This window comes from Mauremys mutica, chromosome 4 (genome assembly GCF_020497125.1).
Source record: "Mauremys mutica isolate MM-2020 ecotype Southern chromosome 4, ASM2049712v1, whole genome shotgun sequence".
NCBI classification, from domain to species: domain Eukaryota; kingdom Metazoa; phylum Chordata; order Testudines; family Geoemydidae; genus Mauremys; species Mauremys mutica.
Genome location: NC_059075.1, coordinates 119061173 through 119083356, shown reverse-complemented (window position 1 = coordinate 119083356; position 22184 = coordinate 119061173). Strand labels below are relative to the sequence as shown.

Here is a 22184-nt window from a genome sequence, read left to right as displayed (position 1 = left end):
AGTGATTGCTCCTATGCATTCCAGTTAGGTGATTCCCAAGCCTTACGTAGGCGGTGGGGTCGGAGTTAGATGTTGCAGAACGCAACCGCTAAGCCAGAGGCTGCAACAGCTCTGGACTCCCGGACCAATGAGGCAAAGGTGTGGACCGAGGACCAGATAGGTGTACAACACATCCCCCGAAAGGGAATGCGAGCCAGGAAGGCAGCTGAGAAGCGTGAGCCCTGGCGGAATGTGCAGCAAGGTGGCTCTATGGAACATGGGCCAAAACAGAAGAGGTGCAGATGCACAACGTCATTGAAGATGAAATCCTCTAGGAGGAGACAGGTATGCCCTTCATCCGGTATGCCGGTACGATGAAGGTTGTGGGGGCATTACGAGAGGGCTCTGTCCGCAAGATATAGATTGCGGACGCCCTACAGATGTCGAAGGAGGGCAACCGTTGCTCTCCTTGCAAAGAGAGTGGCTTCGTAAAGAAGACCGGAAGGAAGATATCCTGGTAGATATAAAAGGCTGACACCTCCTTAGGGAGGCAGGTCGGACGTGGTAATAACTGCCCTTGTCCTTGAGGAACACAATATACCTTGGGCCTATTGTGAGAGTCTGAAGCTAGGAGACTCGTGTGGCCGCAGGAAAGGCTACCGGAAACTGACTTGCAGGACAGTTATATCAACGAGCCTGTTGACAGTGGCTCGAATAGGGCAGTCATAAAACTGGTTAGAACCAGATTGAAGAGCCAGGTTTATGGCGGGGCCCCACTGGGGGAGTGTATAAACGCTCCAAGCCCTGAGGAACCAGATGGAATGGAGCGGGAGCTCAGCGGGAGAAACCTTGCGCGTTTCGGAGCAGCATGGGAAACGCTTCCACTCGGCCAGATACTTCAACCGAATGGACGGTTTTATACCACCCCGGAGAATCCCGTAGAACCGAGGTCGAACAACGTAACTCGGATCGGTTTAGCCACACAGGAGTCCTGCTGTGAGGTGCAGGGATTACAAGAGCGGGTGGTAAAGGTTGCCGTGATTCCACGTCATGGGGTCTGTGCCAAGAGAGTTGCTACCGACAGGTGTAGCAACATGGTGTGCCAGGGCTGCCCAGGTTACACTGGAGCGATCCCGATCAGGGGCACTCTGTCCCTGCGGAGTTTGAGTAGGACCTTGTGAACCGGCGGGGACAGTGGAAAGCGTACGATAGATGGCTGATCCGCGGCCTCAGGAAAATCCTCCAAGACCGAGCCTGGGGAGAGGCCTTGGAACGAGGAGAATTTCTCTCTCTCTTTCCGTTCTCGGGAGAGCGAGGAGGGCTATGCGGGGAAAGACCCACTTCTGGAAAACGGAATAGATAAAGACAGGAGGAAACTACCACTTGTGAGACAGGAAGGATCTGCTAAGATGATCCGCCAGCTGAAATGCCTGGTATGCAAGGCAGACTGCTCTCAGCTCTCGGACATTGACGTGTAAGGCCCGCTCTTGAGCCGACCGAAGGCCGTGAGTGTGAAACTGACCCAGGTGAGCACCCAGCCGAGAGATGGGGTGTCTGTCGTGAGGGACCCCGAGGGGTGAATGGAACAGCATTGCTGGATACACCAGGGAGGACGCTGACTCCCGGTCGAGGGAGCCTAGGCTGCTCGGGGGGAACGAGCCGACCACGAGTATGCCATCTCTGCCCGGGTGGCACACCCAGGTGAGCCATGATTGAAGTGAACAGAGGCGAAGCCTGGCATGTTTGGTTGCAAACGTGTAGACAGCCATGTGACTCAGGAAACCTAGGCAAGTGCGAGTCTGGAGTCCAGGACAGCCCCAATGAATTCCCTTCCCTGTAGGGGAATCAGAGTGGATTTTACTATTGATCATCAGGCCTGGACACAGGAATAGGTTCGTGTCGATGCCCACATGACTGGTACTTTGGGCCCGGTGGTTCTACGAAGGAGCCACACGCCTAGATACGGGGAACGTGTATGCGACGGTGGCGAAGAAAGGCGGCGACTACAGCCATGCACTTTGAATACCCCTGGGCTGTATAGAGGCCAACCGGGAGGGCCGTATACTGGGAATAACGATGGTAGGCCCCAAACCGAGGGTACCTTCTGTGTGGAAGAGAAATGGCGACGTGAAAACACGCGCCCTTCATATCGAGGGAGGCGTACCAGTCTCCGGGATCCCAGGATGGGATGACGGTCGCCCTGGGTACCATGCGGAACTCTGCATCGTGACTTGTTGAGTTCCCGCAGGTCTAGGGTAGGTCTGAGACCTCCCTTCGCCTAGGGGATTAGGTTTCGCCCTTAGGTACCTCCTGTATAGCTCCGATGAAGAGGAGCGTCCGCACCTCTTGCCAGAGGAATCGCTCGTGAGAGGGGTCCTTAGGAGGGGTGAGGATGGGTAGGCTTTTGCCCCATTGGTGGTCAGAAGGACCCTAATTTCGGCTCCTTTGGGGTGCGGATTGATGGCCACGACCGTGTAAGCCACGCCCGCTGGCCAAGTCCTGACTTTGTCAAGGCGCAGGGCAAGAGCGGAGGTTGGGGACGGAAACGTCGGCGCTGAATCACCGGCGTGTGCATGCCGAGAGAGAGAGAGAGCAAAGTGACCCTGCTGCCCTATAGGGTCTGCAGCCTAGGGCCAGTGTTTTCAGAGAACAGGCCTGTGCCATTGAAGGGCAAGACCTGTATCGCGTGCCGCAGCTGCGAGGGAAGGCTCGACAACTGGAGCCATGAAACGCGCCGCGTGGCAACACCCAAGGCCAAGGTCATGGCAGCTGAGTCAGCTGCGCCCAACGAGGCCTGGAGGGAAGCTCTCTCCAGCTCCGTCCTTTGCTGCAGGAGGGCATCGAACTCTTGACGGGAGTTCCGAAGCAGCGACTCTGTAAATTTGCCCACTGCTACCCACAGTAGCGGATAAGCAGGGCTTGCTGGTTCGCTACACGAAGTTGCAGGGCCCCCTCCGGGTACATCTTACGGCCCAGTAAGACCACACGCCCAGCCTCTTTGGATTTAGGGGCTGTTCACATTTCGATTATAGGAGGGCCGGAGGGGTATGTTCCTGCCCCCGCCTCATCTGGGGAGGAGGAAGAAGAAAGGCCAGGGACAAGTGGGTCCTGTGTGGGCTCGAGCTCCTGGACGACCTCCTGATCCTGTGGGATCTGGGAGCTCGGTGCCGAACCGGGGGTTGCTCTGTACCGGTCGGACGGGGACGACTAATTGTCACCTCTGGCACCCGGAGCTCCGAGGGCACGGAGCGAGATGGGATCACCGGTACGCCTCTGGCGCGGAAGTACACGCAAGGCGTCCAGAATGACCACTGATAGGTCTCCTGGAAGACTCTGGAGGGCACATCGGAAAACAGAGTGCTACGCATATGAAGTGTCCGCACGGGACGACACTGATGCGTGGCTGGATGGCCCTGGAGGAGCTGAAAGCTCTTGGTAGAGTCTCCGTCTGTAACTGACGTCGCTCGATGCGGCACCGGGGATCGGTACCGGTAGACAGACCGGTACCGAGAATGGGACCCGCCACCGAAGCTGTGCCGGGCGGTCGACCGAGGGTGCGAGGCTCGATTATCAGGAGTGGCTACGAGCGTCCCGGTGCCTGGGGCTTGATCGGTGCTGAGTGTCCCGGACCAGGGATCAGAATGCTGACCGGTGCCGCGAGCACTATTGGTACCAACATGGAGAACGGTGCCGAGACCTAGATCGGTGACGGGACCGAGAACATCTGCGGGACCGCGACCCTGAACGGTGCCGCTCCGCGGTGCCGAGGTAGGGTGGTTTGATCAAGGCAGGCTTGCCCATCAACTATGTAACCCCACCGGCGGTGCCGGGGGTTGAGGCAGCGCAGATGCTGTCGTTGCAATCAGCCCCCTTGCCGTGGACACTGTCTCCGGCGAGGAGGGAATAGTGAGCTCGACCCTAACTGGCACCACGGATGCAGCTTCATAGCGAGCTCGACCACGGCCCGTACCGGGGAGCGTTCCAGCACCGGACTCAACGGCTTTTGCCTGGCCAGAGTTAATGATGCGGGCATTGTCAGTGCCGCGGTAGAGATCGGTACCGGGCGATCCGACAGAGCATAGCGCTCGGCTGCGGAGCAGGCGGCTCGGACGCAGCTTCAGGGCGAGCTCGAGCACGGTCCGTACCGGGGAGCTTTCCGGCACCAGACTCGATGGCTCCTGCCTGGTTGGAGTTATCGGTGCGGACATTGACGGTGCCGCGGCAGACATCGGTGCCGGGCGGTCCCACTGAACATAGCGCTCGGCTGCGGAGCAGGCGGCTCGGACGCAGCATCCTAGCGAGCTCGACCACGGTCCGTACCAGGGAGCTTACCAGCACCGGACTCGACGGCTCTTGCCTGGCCGGAGCTAACGGTGTGGATACTGTCGGTGTCGCGGCAGACATCGGTGCCGGGCGATCCGACTGAGCATCGCGCTCGGCTGCGGAGCAGGCGGCTCGGACGCAGCTTCCGGGGGAGCTCGACCACGGTGCGTACCGGGGAGCTTTCTAGTACCTGACTCGACGGCTCTTGCCTGTCCGGAGTTAACGGTGCGGATATTGTTGGTGCCGCGGCCGACATCGGTGCCGGGCGATCCGACGGATCATAGCGCTCGGCTGCGGAGCAGGCGGCTCAGACGCAGCTTCAGAGCGAGCTCGACCACGGTCCGTACCGGGGAGCTTTCCAGCACCGGACTCGACGGCTCTTGCTTGGCCGGAGTGAAAGGTGCGGATAGTGTCGGTGCCGCGGCCGACACCGGGCCGGGCGATCCGACGGAGCATAGCGCTCGGCTGCGGAGCAGGCGGCTCGGACGCAGCTTCAGAACGAGCTCGACCACGGTCCGTACCGGGGAGCTTTCCAGCACCGGACTCGATGGCTCTTGCCTGGCCGGAGTGAAAGGTGCGGATATTGTCGGTGCCGCGGCAGACATCGGTGCCGGGTGATCCGACTGAGCATAGCGCTCGGCTGCGGAGCAGGCGGCTCGGACGCAGCTTCCGGGCGAGCTCGACCACGGTGCGTACCGGGGAGCTTTCCAGCACCGGACTCGACGGCTCTTGCCTGGCCGGAGTAACTCTTCATCCTCCAGGAGAGGGGTCCATGCTGAGGGTACGTCAGTAGCGACGGTGGTGCCAGAAGGCCTTGGTGGTACCGGCGATCCGGTGCCGAGGGAGCGCGCCGTGAAAACTAACTAGCGCTCGGCGCCGAGAGCGGAGGAGCAAGAGCTGCCTCCCTCAGGAGCTGTTTAAAATGAAAGCCCCGCTCCCCTTTGAACACTGATTAAGGGCCTCACAAATGCGGCACTTATCTGGGAGGTAAGATCCCTCGAGGCACTTAGGAGAAGATCTCTTGTCGGCAGCGGCTTGTGGCCGGCCGAGCATTAGAACACGCTGTGGACCGGGCATCGGACCCGGCACCGGGTGAGGGGAAGGGGATAAACCCCGAACCCCTGTAAAATAAATACACTATACTATTCTACAAACAAACAGAGTTAACTACAACTATAAACAGAACGAGAGAAAACTACGAGTAGCTAGGGAAGTGGAGGTCAGCTAAGCTGTGCTCCACTGTTCCAACGGCCGTCACGGGCGGAAAGAAGGAACTGAGGAGCGGACGGGCCGGCTGGGGTATATATCCTGCGCTATAGCGGCGCCACTCCAGGGGGCGCCCAGCCGGCCCGCCGGAGTTGCTAGGGTAAAAATCTTCCGAAGAGCCGTGCACGCACGGCGCGCACACCTAACTGGAATGCATAAGAGCAATCACTCGAAGAAGAACCTTAGGTGTCTGTCAGTGGTAACTAGAATACAACATGCACCTGCCTGGGATAGGTGTGTAGGGTTTGTCTCTTGTTCATTCCTCAATATTCTCCTTTCATCCCTTAGCCTCCCTGCCAGAGGCACCAGCCCATGCAGAATGGGCAGGCAATGGACTTGTCCAGAACTAATTAAACACAGGAGCAATCTCAGATTGGGAGAAGTAGGAGATGGGATAGAAAATGCACAGGTGCGTGCCCCTAGCAGGGAGAAACCTCTTGTTATGGGAGTTGCCATAAAAGAAAGGACTTTACAACCATTCAGATTCCTGCTGTTGTTCGTTATTTGGACATGAAAAGCTGCTGCAGGATATGCCTAATGCAGCCTCCATGTTACACTCTATTTTAAAAATAATGTCTCAGCTGTTTTTGCTCTAACTTTCCCAAAATATTCACCTTTGGGCAGAGACCATCTCTGAATAATACAGTTTGGAAGATGAACTTTTGAGAAGCTGTGATAAGCAATTTAAATGGAGTGTTAGAATGGAAACACGAAGGCAACCTAAACTATTTGTATAAATATCGATGTGGAAGTAGAGAAAGAACTGACAGGGATTTGATGGGGATTTCAATGCAAACAGTCCCCTCTGTGAGCAATTGTCAGGCTAAGCTGTAACCCTAATAATGTGAGATTTGTAGAAGCGAGAATTGTGTGAGGCAAATGGGAAAGAACTGCATGAGAAGTTGTTGCAACCTTGAGTCAGATAAGTATGGAATGTAAACTATAGTCTAAATTGGTGAGAAAAATAAGATATCAGGATGACCTATCTATAAACAAAATGCAGCTGTTGCACATTATTGTTTGTAACAAAAGGTATAAATGCTTGCTGTAATTGTTTGTCAGGGAGAGATCCGTTTAGCTCTCTCCCTCAACACAGTTGCTAGAGATAATAAAGTATCTGACTTTGCTGCACCCAACCAGAGAGTGAGAACTCTGTTTTTCTCTGACATCACTAACTTTCCAGGGGTTTCTCCTTTCCTCTCTTCTGCCTTCTTTTTCTCTCTGTTTCTGTTCTTTCTTCATGTATATCTGCATGCCCCACAGGAACAAATGAGATTTTAAAGCACATGGCCATGTACCCACCAGCCCTTTCCCAGAATGCCTGAGATGCAGGTAGCACAGCTTCTCTGAAGCCTTACAGAATAGACACTTTGTTTCTATCCATGTACAACATCTCAAATTTGGAATCTTTCTTTAACCCAAACTGTCCTCCATGCTCACCTCCACCAGAAGATACAAAAAAGGAATGATCTCATCCATTCTTTCTTCTCCCCTCTTTGAGTTAGACCATGTTCCCCTCCTTGCTGTATATATAGAGCAGATCCTCAGTGAGACTTTTTCTGAAGTCAGGTGGATATCCCATATTAATCAGTCCTACTGAAGCTCCAGTTAGCACTCCTAGGTTCAGGATCAGGTACTTAACAACAGTTGGCCTATCACAAATTTTTGAACTACATGGTTCCATTTGAACTTGCTGAATACCGAGAGGTGTCCCAAATCATGTTGCAGATACCCAGCTTGAGACTGGAAGGGAAAAGGGATCACTGAGCAAACAAAAGCGAAGGTAGTGAAATGTCCATTTTCTACATGTTCATTCTAGAGACTCCGCTCTCATTGTCTTGTCAGCATCCCCTCACCCCACAGTCTCATCTAGGTGAGATATCTTCTGTCTGCTGATATTAGGGAAATATTTCCAGTTCTTGCACAGTCAGTCCTTGTTAGGTATGTAATTAGGCCAAAGGACACAGGAACTTATAGACAAACTGACCAGTGGCTGAAGTTAAATTCAATCTGGCCATTGCATTTGCAGAAGTACCGAAATACTCTGTCTCTGTTTGATACCAAAAGCCTGACTCTGTTACCTTGCACCTTGTGTAGTATTTATACTAATGCAAAGTGGGTATAAAATGTTATCAGATCAAATTTCTTCACTCACTCACACCCATAGCAGGACTTACATTCAATGCATGCAGGTGTAAATGACTACTTAGGGCAGAGGAGAATCAGATCCCAAGGTGAGAAGGGGTCTTTCATTATAGAAGAACGTATGGAGCAAAATACATTAGTGATAGCAGTGTGCTTTGTGGCAATGGCAGAAAATTGAAACATAACAACTTGGAGTACCCCATTCCACTGCCAGTGAACCCTCCCCTCAAGCTCATAAACTGGCAGAGAACAGTTAGGTTGTTTTCATGAACAGAGGAACGAACAGGTGTCACCACACTAGCTGCTGTTATTTTCAGGTAAGTGATCTAACAGCCTGGGGTGAATGTACCAGGTTTATATACAAAAGCCCTAGGAGAGCTACTAGCAGGAGGAGCAGCTGTGGAATAGGAATACATAACCGGTGCTTAGCATACGGAATAACTGGCTCGTCCACAGCTATGTACTGTAGAGTGGGGACTTTACCAGGGAGGTTGTCAGCAGCACCGCAGAGATGAGGAAAGGTAGTAGGGAAGTCCCAAAGTACCAGAGAGTGATCCACCTGGTAGCCTCTAGCAGCAGAATTTGCAGGAAAATCAGGAAGAAGAAGAGGCTGTTGGGGTTCAGAAGTTCCATCCTCTCGATGGTGGCGCGTAGCTCACGGAAATCCTCTACCAGCAGTTTCTGGGGAAGACTCAACATTGCACACTCTGTGCTCTGGATGTGCTGCACAGAAGTCTCAGAGGTGGGGGCATTTCTCTGCTTACTCTAGAAAAGCCTTTGGACTCTGCTTCCTTGGAGGGTGTGGCTGGACATTGTGAGATAAGATGCACTTGACAGATTGTGCTTCTTCACGGGATCTCTCCAGCTGAGGGAAAAGGTTATGGTTGATGAATGCAGCTCACTCACCAGCCAGAGCGAGGGATGTGTGTGCGTGTCTGAACCGCTCTCCGCTGGTGCACTATGTGGTATTTCAGGCTCTGGCTGAGCCTCTTGGGTAGGATTATCTGCTGCTTCTGCCAGTTCAGGCTCGCTGGTGCCCTCTGGCATTGGAGTTGTCGACGGGGTTGCAAGCACTGTACTCAATGCTGGTAATGGTTCTGGTGCTGGTTGCTTCGCGAGTTCCGGGACTGGATCCACTATAGTTGTAGCATTTGTGGGCAGAAGATCCAGCTCCACCACCTCTGTCTGGGTCTCTGGTAACACAGACGGGGCCCTGGTGGAAAGCTCAGGTACAGGGATAGATGTGAAAGCTTGCTTAGCCTGGCTGCGGGTGACCATTCCCACCCTCTTAGCTAGCATGGTTGGCCAAGTCTTCCCCCAGCAGCATGGGGATGGGATAATCATCATAGACTGCAAAAGTCCACACTCCTGACCAGCCCTTGTACTGGACAGGCAACTTGGCTGTAGGCAAGTTTAAAGTGTTTGACATGAAGGGTTGAATTGTCACCGGAGCCTCTGGGTTGATGAATTTAGGGTTCACTAGGGATTGGTGGATAGTTGACACTTGTGCGCCAGCGTCTCTCCACGCAATAACCTTCTTTCCGCATGTCTCCAAGCCTGACTTCACTCAGTATATTGTCCAAGCAGACACGACCTCTTCATGCTTGTTCACCTACCTGCATGAGTAATCCAGTCCCTATGTTGGTGGTTAGGCCCTCAGAAAATATGCAAGGTGTCCTTTTTCTATCCCCAAAACCAACTAAGATTCTGGTGACAGACATGTCCACTCCCTGCTTCACTAGCTGGGTCTTTTTTTTAGGCATGGGGGAGGAAGGGCAGGGTTCTCTTTCAATCATGAGCAGCCAGGCTGGGAGCAGGTGTGGTTAAGTTTGTGATCAAAATATTTCAAGGCTTGGGTTCAGTCCGATTATTTTCTGATAGGGACAATACTCTGTTCCCAGGGCTTGATAGCTAGAATCTGGATCTGGATCATCCCAGTTGGAGCATAGTGCTCTTGGGGGATTATGGAAGTTAATGTGCTCTCTGTGGGAGGAAAGTGAACAAAGGGAGAAAGATTTATGAAGCCTTGTAGTGATTTGGCAATCAAAAGTGCAGGGTGCTTGGCAGGCTGCCTGATTACTCCACACACAGCCATAGGCGGCAGGTTTGTATAATTTTTGGTGGGGCCCAGAATGGGTGTAATCTCCCTCTCCCCCCCCCCCCCCGCCCTGTAAGATGATATATATATTTTATTAAATAGTGTAAAAATGGATTGGAAGCCATAAGCGTTTAAGTTTCTTTTTATTGCATAATATCACTATAATAAAAAATTATTTAACTAAGAATATCAGTAATTAATACTCTTTTGAATATGGAAACGACCATACACTGTTTATTCAATAATCCTCAAAACAAATACTTTCTAAAATTGCAACAAATATAGCCCCTTCTTTTGTGATGTGCTTTAGGAGGCAGCAAACACTTTTTGTCGTTGTTTGGTTCTTGAAATGAAGTCATCCAGGAGACTTGCAATGTCCAATTCAGAGGTAAAGTTTTTATGAACGTGCAGAAATGTCAAGTGATTTAGACGTTCTTGGCTCATTGTTGTTCGCAAATAATTTTTCAGTCGGCGCAAGCAACTGAATGATCGCTCAGCGGTGCAGGTTGTAGTCGGAATTGTGTAGAATAATTTCAGGAGAATTGTAACTTCTGACAACAGGTCACTTAAGCCTTCATTTTGTTTTAGAAATTGCTTCACTTCACTCACTGAAGTGAGCTGGCAATTTCTCAATCTGCAAATATCACTCAACATTTCTAAATGAAGAAATAGTTTCTCCATGTTGATGTCACCATGGAATGCTTCACTTATTTGGACAATGTCCTGTTTTGAGCCATTTGCTGCCTCAGTTATAAGCTTCTCCAATTTTACTGCGAATGTAAAGCTTTCTGTTGAAAACCTCTGTTCAATTGCAACTTTGCAAGCATCAATGATCTCAACATATTTTTTATGAAAATAATCTTTAGGGTCACTGAAGGTGTGAGGAAGGCTTCCATGGTCGAGCCATCTTGGAGGTGTGCGTTTTCTTGGAGTGTAGGCTCATCTAAATAAAGATTTCTTGCCTTCTCTACCGTTGTTTCCCAAAAGCGATTGTATGATGAGTCAGTACGCATCCCACTCAACACCTCTTGCAATAGGCCAACTTTCTTCATAACGCTTGTCAATGACACATTTGGGCTTTGAATTTGTGCATTAGCTTCTTCTACCAGACCCATGGCTTTCACAAGAACTGTTAGTATAAAGTATGTTGAAAAAGATTGAAGTTGCTTTGAGAATCCACTACATTTTAAGCCAAATTCATCAGAAGAGTAACTAAGTTCATCTAGGCAGTTCATCATGGCCTTGTAGTTTTGGAGCAGTGATTTAATGCTACTAATCCTTAGTGTCCATCTTGTTGGGCACAATGGTCGTAAAGAAGGTTCTCCTTCACTCTGAAACTCTCTGAATGCTGCCATACGTTTTGGTGACTCCCTGAAGGCATTGATGAGATCTTTCACCATAAAAAACATATAACGACACTCTTGAATATTATGCAGGGCATCCTGCGTGGCAAGGTTAAGAGAATGTGCAGCACAATGCACAAATTCTGCTCTCGGCTCTCGTTCCTTCACTCTGGCTTGGACCCCAGTAAATTTGCCAGACACATTACTGGCTCCGTCGTAACACTGCCCCCGGCAATCAGAAAAGGGCAAATCACACCTGAGAAGTGTATCTTCCACAATTTTGAAAAGAGAAGCAGCATCCATTGTGTCAGTTTGGTAAAACCCAATAAACTCCTCATAAATCTCCCAGTCTTCACTAGAAAAGAACCTTAAAGAAAAACGTACTTGTTCTTTTCTTGACAAATCGGTAGTCTCATCCATTACAATGGCATAAAACTTAGAAGCCTTTATCTTTTGCACAATTTTTCTTAGCGCCGTCATTGCCATCATTTCGATTATTTCATTAATAACCTCATGTGATATCCACTTGTATTTTGTGCGATTGAGCCACTGTCTCAGTTCCTCAGAATCTGTACTGCGTAGCAACAAGAGCTGCATCAAATTTGAATCACTGTCATTATGTCCACGTAGTGCTATTCCTTGTTGAGCTAGGTACTGAACACTGGTAAAAATGTTGTGCAGTGCAATCCTAGCTGACTGCGATTCTTTTCTGTAACTGGCTGACACTAGTGCAGAAACATTTACCTGTGATTGCAGAGCAGCATATTTCATTACTGCTTCCTTGTGACAGGAGGATTTTTCGTGTGATGTAAAACCACGCAATGCATGTTTCCAATTTTGAAATCCAGATGAAATAAATGTTGGTTCAGCCTTCGTAGAAAATATTAAGATCTTCTTTTCAGAACAGTTTTTGCAGACTGAGCAAAAAGCTCTGTTTAATTTGATATTGTACTCCAACCACTTAAATCTTGATAGCCAAGATTGCTGAAAACTCCTTTTCTTATCATCTTGTGGATTTGCCACTTCTTTCTTTTGTATAACTTCAGTTTCAAAGCTGGGTGTTGAACTCAGGCCATCACTTGATGAATTACCCTTTTCTTCTTTTTCTCTGGGTAACTTTATTAAGAATTTATCCATTGTTGATCATTAATGGTCCTACAAATCAAGAATTTGTTGTTGGGATAAAATGAAGCTACAACACGTCGGTGCCACAAGATTACAAGGGTCAATTAAAAGTGGAAAGTCAGAAGCAGCACTTGCCTGCTTCAATATATTATACTTTGTTGTACCTGTTGTGATGAAGTGGGAATGTTCTTAATGTTTTCTCTGAATACTGTGTGGGTGCCTCAGTTTCCCCTGCAAGGTGCCAACTGAAGGTGTTGGGATAAAGAAATCAGGTGGCCTCCTGGTCTGGAAGAGACACAAAGGCCAGAGGAGGGGCTAGAGGGACTGTCAGTTTGGAGCTGGCTGGGAAAGAGAGAGGCACCCAGAACTTGGGGCTGGGGAACCCAGCCCCAGAAGTGGATCTGACTGAAGGGTCCTGTTTTCTGTACCTACAAGCTCTGTTTTAGACTGTGTTCCTGTCATCTAATAAGCCTCCTGTATTACCAACTGACTGAGAGTCACGTCTGACTGTGGAGTTGGGGTGCAGGACCCTCTAGCTTACCTAGGAGCCCCACCTGTGCGGACAGCGCATGCTGAATGCTCCGAGGTCAGACCCAGGAAGGTGTAAGTTTCTTGCCCTGGAGACAGTATGCTCAGAGAGAGGAGGCTCCCCCAGAGTCCTGACTGTCTTTGTATGGAGTAGTTCTAGAGCAGGGGTCACCAACCTTTCAGCAATGGTGTGCTGAGTTTTCATGCATATGCTTTAATTTAAGGTTTCATGTGCCAGTAATCATAGATTATTAGGGTTCGAAGGGATCTCAGGAGGTTATTTAGTCCAATCCCCTGCTTATGGCAGGACCAATCCCCCAATGGCCCCCTCAAGGATTGAACTCACAACCCTCCGTTTAGCAGGCTAATGATCAAACCACTAAACTACGACCCCAACCATCCCCCCAATACATTTGACTGTTTTTAGAAGGTATCTCTATAAGTCTATAATATATAACAACTACTGTTGTATGTAAAGTAAACAAGGCTTTCAAAATGTTTCAGAAGCTATATTTAAAATTAAATTAAAATGCAGATCTTATTAGTTTACTGTGATCCTTGCCTTTGCTTTTCCTTGTTGAGTTTTCCAATGTCTGGTGGCACCTATTTAGATACTTTAAGTTGCACACAGGCTTCTGAGTTATAATTTGATAACTGGCTGGCAGGAGGTCAGAGGCTGGAACCCCAGATTGGCAGCTGCGGTGAGTGGAGTTGGTGGCTGGTAGGGCTGAGCAGGGCAGGGGGCCTGCGCTGAAACTCCAACTGGAAGCAAGGTGAGTGGGGTTCCGGGAACTCTGGCTAGTAAGGGCCAGCAGAGGGAACCCCAGAACGAGGTTGGGCTGAGCAGCTCAGCCTGCACCACATGCCATGAAAAATCAGCTTGCGGCCAACCCCTGTTCTAGAGCATCCCAGCATCCTCTTCTACACCATGCGCTTCCCGAAAGTCTGCACAGGGCACTGACTCTCCCTCCTCTCTGGCCTTTGTCTTTTTTCCAGGCATTAGGAGGCCACCTGATCTCTTTGTTCTCCAACACCTTCAGTTGGCACCTTGCAGGAGAGTGGCCCAGGCCATCAATTGCCTGGAGGCAGGGTTGCAGCCCTTCTCTGTGCAGACACCATCACACTGGCCCTCTAGGGCTTTACAACAATCACACCCCTTTATCCCACCATCTAGAGCCTTAAGAAATACATTGGGGAAACTGAGGCACACAGACAGTATTCAGAGAAAACACCTGTATACGACCAGTTACATACTTTGAAGGGTGTAAAATAATCAAATATTGTGCTAAATACAATGATACTCCAAACACCTTCAGTTGGCACCTTGCAGGAGAGTGGCCCAGGCCATCAGTTGCCTGGAGACAGGGTGTTGGCCATTCTCTGTGCAGACAGCATCACACTGGCCCTCTAGGTCTTTACAACAATCACACCCCCTTATCCCACCATCTAGAGCCTTAAGAAATGCATTGGGGAAACTGAGGCACACAGACAGTATTCAGAGAAAACACCTGTATACGACCAGTTACATACTTTGAAGGGTGTAAAATAATCAAATATTGTGCTAAATACAATGATACTCCAAACTGACCACCAAATTTAAGTTGCATGTTTTTCCCCTCAGGTGAGGGTTCTGGGGTGGGGCTGGGGATGAGGGGTTCACAGTGCAGGAGTGTGCTCGGTGCTGGGGGTGCAGGCTTTGGGGTGAGGCAGGGCTGAGGATGAGGAACTTGGGGTGCAGACAGGCTGCCCCAGGGCTAGGGCCAGAGAGGACTCCCCATCACCACCACTGGCAGCAGCAAGCTCCAGGGGAGGGACCCCTCCTCTCCCCCCTGCCCCCCACAGCACACTCACTCTGCACCACAGTCACTGCATATGTTCCTTCCTAGGGCCCCTCAGGTCCAGAAAGCCCACTCACCTCCCCTGTGATGGGTACTAGGGGGTGGGGGTTGCCATCACAGGTAGCCTTCCATGTTGCTGCCCCTCACCATAACTTCACTGTGGATGGGGCTGCCCCTTGCCCAGCATGGGGCAGAAGTGGGGTCTGTACGGTGATGGCTATGGGGCAGGGGAGCAGGGTGTCATAAAATTCACCTAAGCCCCAGCTGCTCAGGTAGGTCTATGAATCCCCCTCCCCCATCTGCCCTGTGGTGGGTGGATGCTGGAGGGGAGGGGCACTGCCTTCACATATGGCTTCCTGCCTCCCTGACCCCTGCTGCAGCCTGCAGCCCCTCACCGTAGCTTCAGTGGGGGGGGGACGAACGGTGGGAGGGGATGGCATGGGGCTGCCCCTTCCCCAGCGTTGGGCAGGAGTGGGGGCTGGGGGGGAATCATAGGGTCAAACACTCACGGAAGCCCAGGACCTGCTCAGGTGGGTGAGGTCAGTCTCCGAGTCCTGGCCGGAAGTGCCCTTTGCATCTCCTGCAGGTAGGGGGGGAGGGGAGGGCTGCCAAGCATGGCACAGCCCCCTCCCCTCCCCCGGCCAGTGCTCCAGCAAGCAACAGCAGCAGAGGCAACAGGCAAGGCAAGGGAGAGAGACATGCCTGCGTTTAAGCCTCCAGCCTCCAGGGTGGGGCAGAGGAGAGGGCTGCCACCAGCACGGCGGGCCCCCCCCTCCCCCTCCCCCTCCCTCGGAGATGGTACAGTCAGCAGCAGCTTGCACTCACTGCTGACTGCTGAGCGGCAAGGAAGAGACTGAGACAGGCAGATGCAGCTGCCTGCGTTCAGGCAGTTAAGCTCTCTCTCCCTGGCGGCGGCGGCGGCGGACATTGGTGGGGCAGAGCCCCTGCTTGGGATTTATTCATGGGGCTAAAGCCCCAGAGCCCCATGTAAGTCAGCGCCCATGCACACAGCTAGTGTAAAAAGGCAGAACCTGCACAGTGTCAGATGAGGCAGGCGACAGCAGCAGGGGGAGGATCAGTGGGTCTAAATGTGAAGTGTAGTGATTGTGCTGCTGCCAGAACCTGAAGGTAAGGTGGCTGAAAAGAACCCAGAATCTGGTGCGGGCTCCTTCCTGCAGCTCTTCACCTGGGAGGACATTGGGCTCCACACGGGCCAGGGGCACCAGCAGCACGAGCAGTTGCTGGTGATTGACAGGAAGGTCTATGACATGGGACAGTTCTACCAGCAGCACCCGGGGGGGTGCCCAGATCATCAGTCACTATGCAGGACAGGATGCCATGGTGAGATCTACGGGTGGGGGGAACCCAGATTATCAACCATTCTGCAGGGCAGGCTGCCATAATGAGAACCGGCGGTGGAGGGAAGAAGGAAGAGCACCTAGGTCCCTGCTGTTAACCTCCTCCCATGTTGAAAATGATCCTTATCCCTAGTCTTTGTTCTCTGTTTTTTTTAGCCAGTTCCTAAATCCATGACTAGACTTTACCTCTCACTCCATAACAAGTTAGTTTCCTTACTGCCCAATCATGTAGGATTTAGTCAAAGGTTTTTTGAAAACGCAGATCAAATATATAAACTGGCTCATTTATCCACTATTTTGTTGAGAAGCTGAAAGTTTTCCAGAGAGACACAACTTTACAGAGGCCACGCTCATGTGTCCTAATAAGACCAGCATGTACTTGTGAACTTTATTTATTGAGAGAAGATCATTGACCAAGGTGCCCTGAAGCCCTACACTGCCCTCCTCTATCGCTCCTAGTGTAGGCATGTGGCTGGAGGTGGATGAGAGGGAGGTCACAATACTATCCTACACTGCAGCCATACAGTGTTCTACTTACTTGAGCCATGGGCTACACCAGCCCTCAGAGCATCAAGATTAGGGAAATGCAAAGGTGGTATAAAAGGTAGGAGTTTGTCCAATGATTCATTGGGAACTAGACGGACTCCCAATTTCTCAAAATTTGTGTCAGTATTTTAATACCCATATTCTACTGCCTTCCACCAACCCATCACTCACAATGCAGAAATCAAGACCAGTGGTCTCCAATAAAAAGAGAGCCCAGTCAGAGCCACAGCTTTCCAGGAGGTTAAAGGGAACAGGTCCATGATCCCCTTTCAACTGGAACTGTGCAGGAGTGGTTTGTTTTCTGTATTTTTCCTGCATTCCCTTTCACTGAGTGAATTTTCCCTCTACTCTTCATGTTGGAATGTTCACCACAAAAGCCAAAAGAAAAGAAGAAGAAAAAGTCAGCATGAGCTTAGGCAGAGAAAGGAGGAGGGGACCAGTCAGAGCCACTTAGCAACCATGATGATCTCCCTCAGTAAGGGGTTAACATGGTATCTGGCTTGTGCTCATCCCAGGTGTGTGCTTTTCTGCCCCTATTTCCTCCTGCATCCACAGGAGACCTTTGTCACATTCCACGTCAACAAGGCACTGGTGAGAAAATACATGAGCTCGTTGCTGATCAGGGAGCTGGCACCAGATCAAATCAGCATGGAGCCCAGCAAAAACATAAGTGTCCTGAGGGATGGCTGCAGGTTGGGATCCCAAATAGGGAGGAACAGGGTAAAATAATGCAAATCTGGGTTTCTAGTTATTTATTGGCTTCCAGGACCCTCAGCTGTAGCATTGGGCTCATGGCTTCATGGAGTCACACGGAGCCTGCTGGGGGAGAGGGGCCCATTGGTTGTTGATTTCTGTATGCCTTGAAGCAAACTGGATTGTTAGGGACTCAGCTCATTAGTCATAGGCTAATCCCAGTGATACAGGGACATCCCCACCCCAGAGTCAACGAAAACAACCCCATCACCTGCATCGCTTCCAGAAGGACCAAGCCCAAGTCCACAGTCCAAGGAGGAACTGATGTCTCCAGCATCAAGAGAACAGTTCCAGGCTGAGCAGGAAGCAGATGACAGCCTTCAGAAAGCTTGGGTGGTGGCACGGAGCACCCCACCGCCTCTCAGCTCTTCTAACCGATCCCGGTTTGTTGTAGAACAAGGACTTTTATATAAGGATATTCTTTCTGGTGGACACCAGGAAGACTGGCATCCTCAAAGACAGTTGGTAGTTCCAACTAAATACCGGGTAAAGCTCTTGAGCTTAGCCCATGATCATCCTAGTGATCATTCTGGGTTTAACAGAACCAAAGACCGATTGGGGAAGTCCTTCCACTGAGAAGGAATGGGCAAGGATGTTGCTAATTATGACCGGTCTTGTGAGGTGTGCCAATGAGTGGGAAAACCCCAAGACCAGGTCAAAGCCTGTCTCCAGCCACTCCCCATAATTGAGGTATGCTTTCAGCGAGTAGCTGTGGATATTCTGGGTCCTTTTCCAAAAAAGATACCCAGAGGAAAGCAGTACATACTAACTTTCATGGATTTTGCCACCCGATGGATGGCCAGAAGCAGTACCCTTAAGCAACACCAGGGCTAAAAGTGTGTGCCAGGCATTAGCAGACATTTTTGCCAGGATAGGTTGGCCCTCCAACATCCTTACAGATTCGGGAACTAATTTCCTGGCAGGGACCATGAAAAAACTGTGGAAAACTCATGGGGTAAACCACTTGGTTGCCACCCCGTACCACCATCTAACCAATGGCCTGGTGGAGAGGTTTAATGGAACTTTGGGGGCCATGATACGTAAATTCGTAAATGAACACTCCAATGATTGAGACCTAGTGTTGCAGCAGTTGCTTTTTGCCTACAGGGCTGTACCACATCCCAGTTTAGGGTTTTCACCATTTGAACTTGTGTATAGCTGCGAGGTTAAAGAGCCATTACAGTTGGTGAAGTAGCAATGGGAGGGGTTTACACCTTCTCCAGGAACTAGCATTCTAGACTTTGTAAGCAACCTACAAAGCACCCTCTGACACTCTTTAGCCCTTGCTAAAGAAAACCTAAAGGATGCTCAAGAAAAGCAAAAGGCCTGGTATGATAAACATTCCAGAGAATGGTCCTTCAAATTAGGAGACCAAGTCATGGTCTTAAAGGCGCTCCAGGCCCATAAAATGGAAGCATTGTGTATGAATTTAATGTGCTCCCATTCGGGCTGCGAAATGCACCCGCCACCTTCCAAAGACTTGTAGATGGTCTCCTAGTGGGACTGGGAGAATCTGCAGTTGCCTACCTTGATGATGTGGCTATTTTTTCTGATTCATGGGCAGAACACTTGGAGCACCTGGAAAAAGTCTTTGAGCGCATCAGGCAGGCAGGACTAACTGTTAAGGTTAAAAAGTGTCAAATAGGCCTAAACAGAGGGCCTTACCTTGGACACCAGGTGGGTCAAGGAACTATCAACCCCTTACAGGCCAAGGTGGATGCTATCCAAAAGTGGCCTGTCCCAAAGTCAAAGAAACAGGTCCAATCCTTCTTAGGCTTGGCCGGATATTACAGGCGATTTGTACCACACTACAGCCAAATCGCTGCCCCACTGACAGACCTGACCAGAAAGACACAGCCAAATGCAGTTCAGTGGACTGATGAGCGTCAGAAGGCCTTTAACCAGCTTAAGGTGACACTCATGTCTGACCCTGTGCTAAGGGCCCCAGACTTGGACAAACCATTCCTAGTAACCACAGATGTGTCCAAGCATGGCATGGGAGCAGTTTTAATGCAGGAAGGATCGGATCAAGAATTCCATCCTGTCGTGTTTCTCAGCAAGAAACTGTCTGAGAGGGAAAGCCACTGGTCAATCAGTGAAAGAGAATGCTATGCCATTGTGTACGCGCTGGAAAAGCTACGCCCATACATTTGGGGAGGGCGTTTCCAGCTACAAACTGACCATACTGCGCTGAAGTGGCTTCATACCACAAGGGAAATAACAAAAAACTTCTTTGGTGCAGTTTAGCTCTCCAAGATTTTGATTTTGAAATACAACACATTTCAGGAGCTTCTAACAAAGTGGCTGATGCACTCTCCTGTGAAAGTTTCCCAGAATGTCCTAGAAATGTGAAAAATCTTATTAGTTTTTACATAATCAGTAGTATATGTACAGGTGCATGTGTTTATTAATCTGTTTATTCTAAATTTCTAGGAAGAAAATCACAGCCAGTGTGGTCCAGCACTGACTATGATTTGGGGGGCGTGTCATAAACAGACAGTAAAGGGTTAAGAAGTTCACCCAGCCTAGATTACACTTGACCAGAGGAACCAATGGATGGACAAGATGTTTCAAGAGGAAGGAGGGAAGTTTTTCCTTTGTTCTGTTCATTAAATTCTGTGCCGGAGTGAAAAGATCAAGGAATCACCCAGGGTAGTATTAGAGAAGGAATGAATTAGCTTATGTTTATTTCCTTTTGTTACTTTGTCTTTTTGCATTACAGGGATAATCAAATTGGGTTTTCTTTTGTGTAACTAACTTTCTTTTGTGTAACACATTGCCCAGGGGAACATCCTCTGTGTTTTTAATCTGTTGTCTGTGAGAGTAGCTTGTATGCTAATCTTGAAGAAGTATTTCTTTTACCCCTTTTCCTTAATTAAAAGTCTTCTTTTTAAGAACCAGATTGATTTTTTCCCCTTGTTTTAAGATCCAAGGGGTTTGGATCGGTGTTCACCAGGAAATTGGTGAAGTCTCTCAAGGTCACCCAGGGAAGGATTACAGTACTTGGGAGGGAGAGATTTTGTGGGGGGAAGACAGAGTTTCCCAAATGATTCATAAATGTTTTAAATGATTTGGGTGGTGGCAGCAACCAGATCTAAGCTGGTAATTAAGCTTAAGGGTTCTCATACAGGTCCCCACATCTGTACCCTAAAGTTCAGAGTGGGGGTGAAACCTATGACAGGGCCCCCTTACTTTTCTTACATACAAAAGATCAAATGGGGAAAACCCTGTGAAATCTTGGGGTACCTCCCTGTATGCATACAACAGAAATGGCAATAACTCATCCCAATTTTGGACCCTTTTCTTGGTGTACATCCCTAGCATGGATTTTAAGGTCCCATTGAACCTTTCCACTAAGCCATTGGCCTGTGGGTGATATGGGGCAGTTTTAAACTGTTTCACCCCACACAACTTCCACAGCTTGTTGAAAAGTTGTGACATGAAATTTGCCACTCGATCAGATAAAATCTCTTTAGGGAAACCCGCTCTGCTGAATATAGTGAGAAGGGTCCTTTCCACAGTCTCAGCTTCAATATGAGTCAGAGCAACTGCCTCAGGATACCTGGTGGCAAAATCCACTACTACTAAGATATACCTGTTCTCTCTCTGGGTGGGATGCTGCATAGGGACCACTATGCCCATGGCTACCCTTAGGAATGCTTCCTGTATCATGGGCAAGGGACACAGAGGAACTTTCTGAGGTCATACAGGTATCACAATACACAAGACCTGCAATAATCTTTTACACCAGTCTGTATTCCTGGCCAGTAGAAAATTCTCTTTAGCCTGTCATATGTTCTCTGTACCCCCAAGTGAGGAGCAAAAGGACTATCATGTGCGAGCCGCATTAGTTTCCCACAGTGTGGCTGGGTATAACCAACTGCTTAAAGGGCTGCCCAGTGCTTTTGTTTTTTCCCACAGGAGCCTCTCTATACAATTTCCCGTGCTCCTCAAAAAACTTCTTATCCCCCTTGGCTGGGGTTCCCTCTAGAAGATATTTCTTTATGCTTTCTAGGGTGGGTCCAGGGTTTTGCAGCTGAGCAAAAGAGAGACTTTTTCATTTTGTTCACATATTCCCCATTATTCATGCCAATATCCCTCTTTCATGCCAATATCCCCTCATTATTCATGTCAATATCCCTGATACTTGACAATATCCCTCTTAAGATTCCTAAATTTAACTCTATATGTTTCAGGGATAATCTAAAACCTTTGCAAAACAGTGTTTTTGAATTTATAATTGTCTAAAGCCTCCTCAATAGGCATTTCATTCAATACATTTAGAGCTTTATCAGTTAATTTCACAATCAAGGTAGAAACTCTCTTGGCGTAAGGGATTTCATGCACTTCATGCAGCCTTTCAAAAGTAGTTAAATATTCAGAAACATCATCTGCTTCACTGTATGCAGGACATAAATGGTCCCAATTGAGGATTTTTGGAGTGGTGGGAATCGTTGGGGTCAGTGTGTTCTGGTTCTGCTTCTCTAGGAAGTCCAGTTGGTGTTTTCTATCTCTTTCTTTCTCCTCAGATTCTCTAGCTCTTAGTTCTGGGGCCCTTAGATGTGTTTGTTTCTGGTTCTCAGATTCTCTCTTTCTCTTTTATCTTGAGATCCTTTAGCTCCAATATTCTCTGGGGCTCCCTTTCTTATTCTGCAACCTGCAGTCTAAACAGCTCCAGCTTCATAGTGGCTTCGCTGCTTTCACTGATTTTCCTGCTTTTCTGTCCCTCCTTCCCTTTCCCAAAATAAGCAAACAGAAAATAACAAACTGGTGCCTCCTCCTGACTGTCCTTAACCACCATACCTGTGTTGTGTGTTATACCCTTAGTCCCTGTGCTTGGAGAACATAAGTCCACCAGGAATATCTGGTGGGCATTGCTGAG

General features: G+C 49.5%; 1 protein-coding gene across 1 annotated transcript in view; it reads right to left on the bottom strand.

The window, feature by feature from the left end:
• LOC123369029 (acyl-CoA (8-3)-desaturase-like) overlaps positions 1-22184 on the bottom strand; it is a 95881-nt gene that overhangs the window by 20698 nt on the left and 52999 nt on the right. The window contains exons 6-8 of the mRNA XM_045014401.1: positions 8197-8394; positions 7206-7311; positions 4040-4068 (exon numbers count right to left, since the gene is read on the bottom strand). Coding sequence (XP_044870336.1) covers positions 4040-4068; positions 7206-7311; positions 8197-8394 — 333 coding nt within the window. The remainder of the gene's footprint in view (positions 1-4039; positions 4069-7205; positions 7312-8196; positions 8395-22184) is intronic.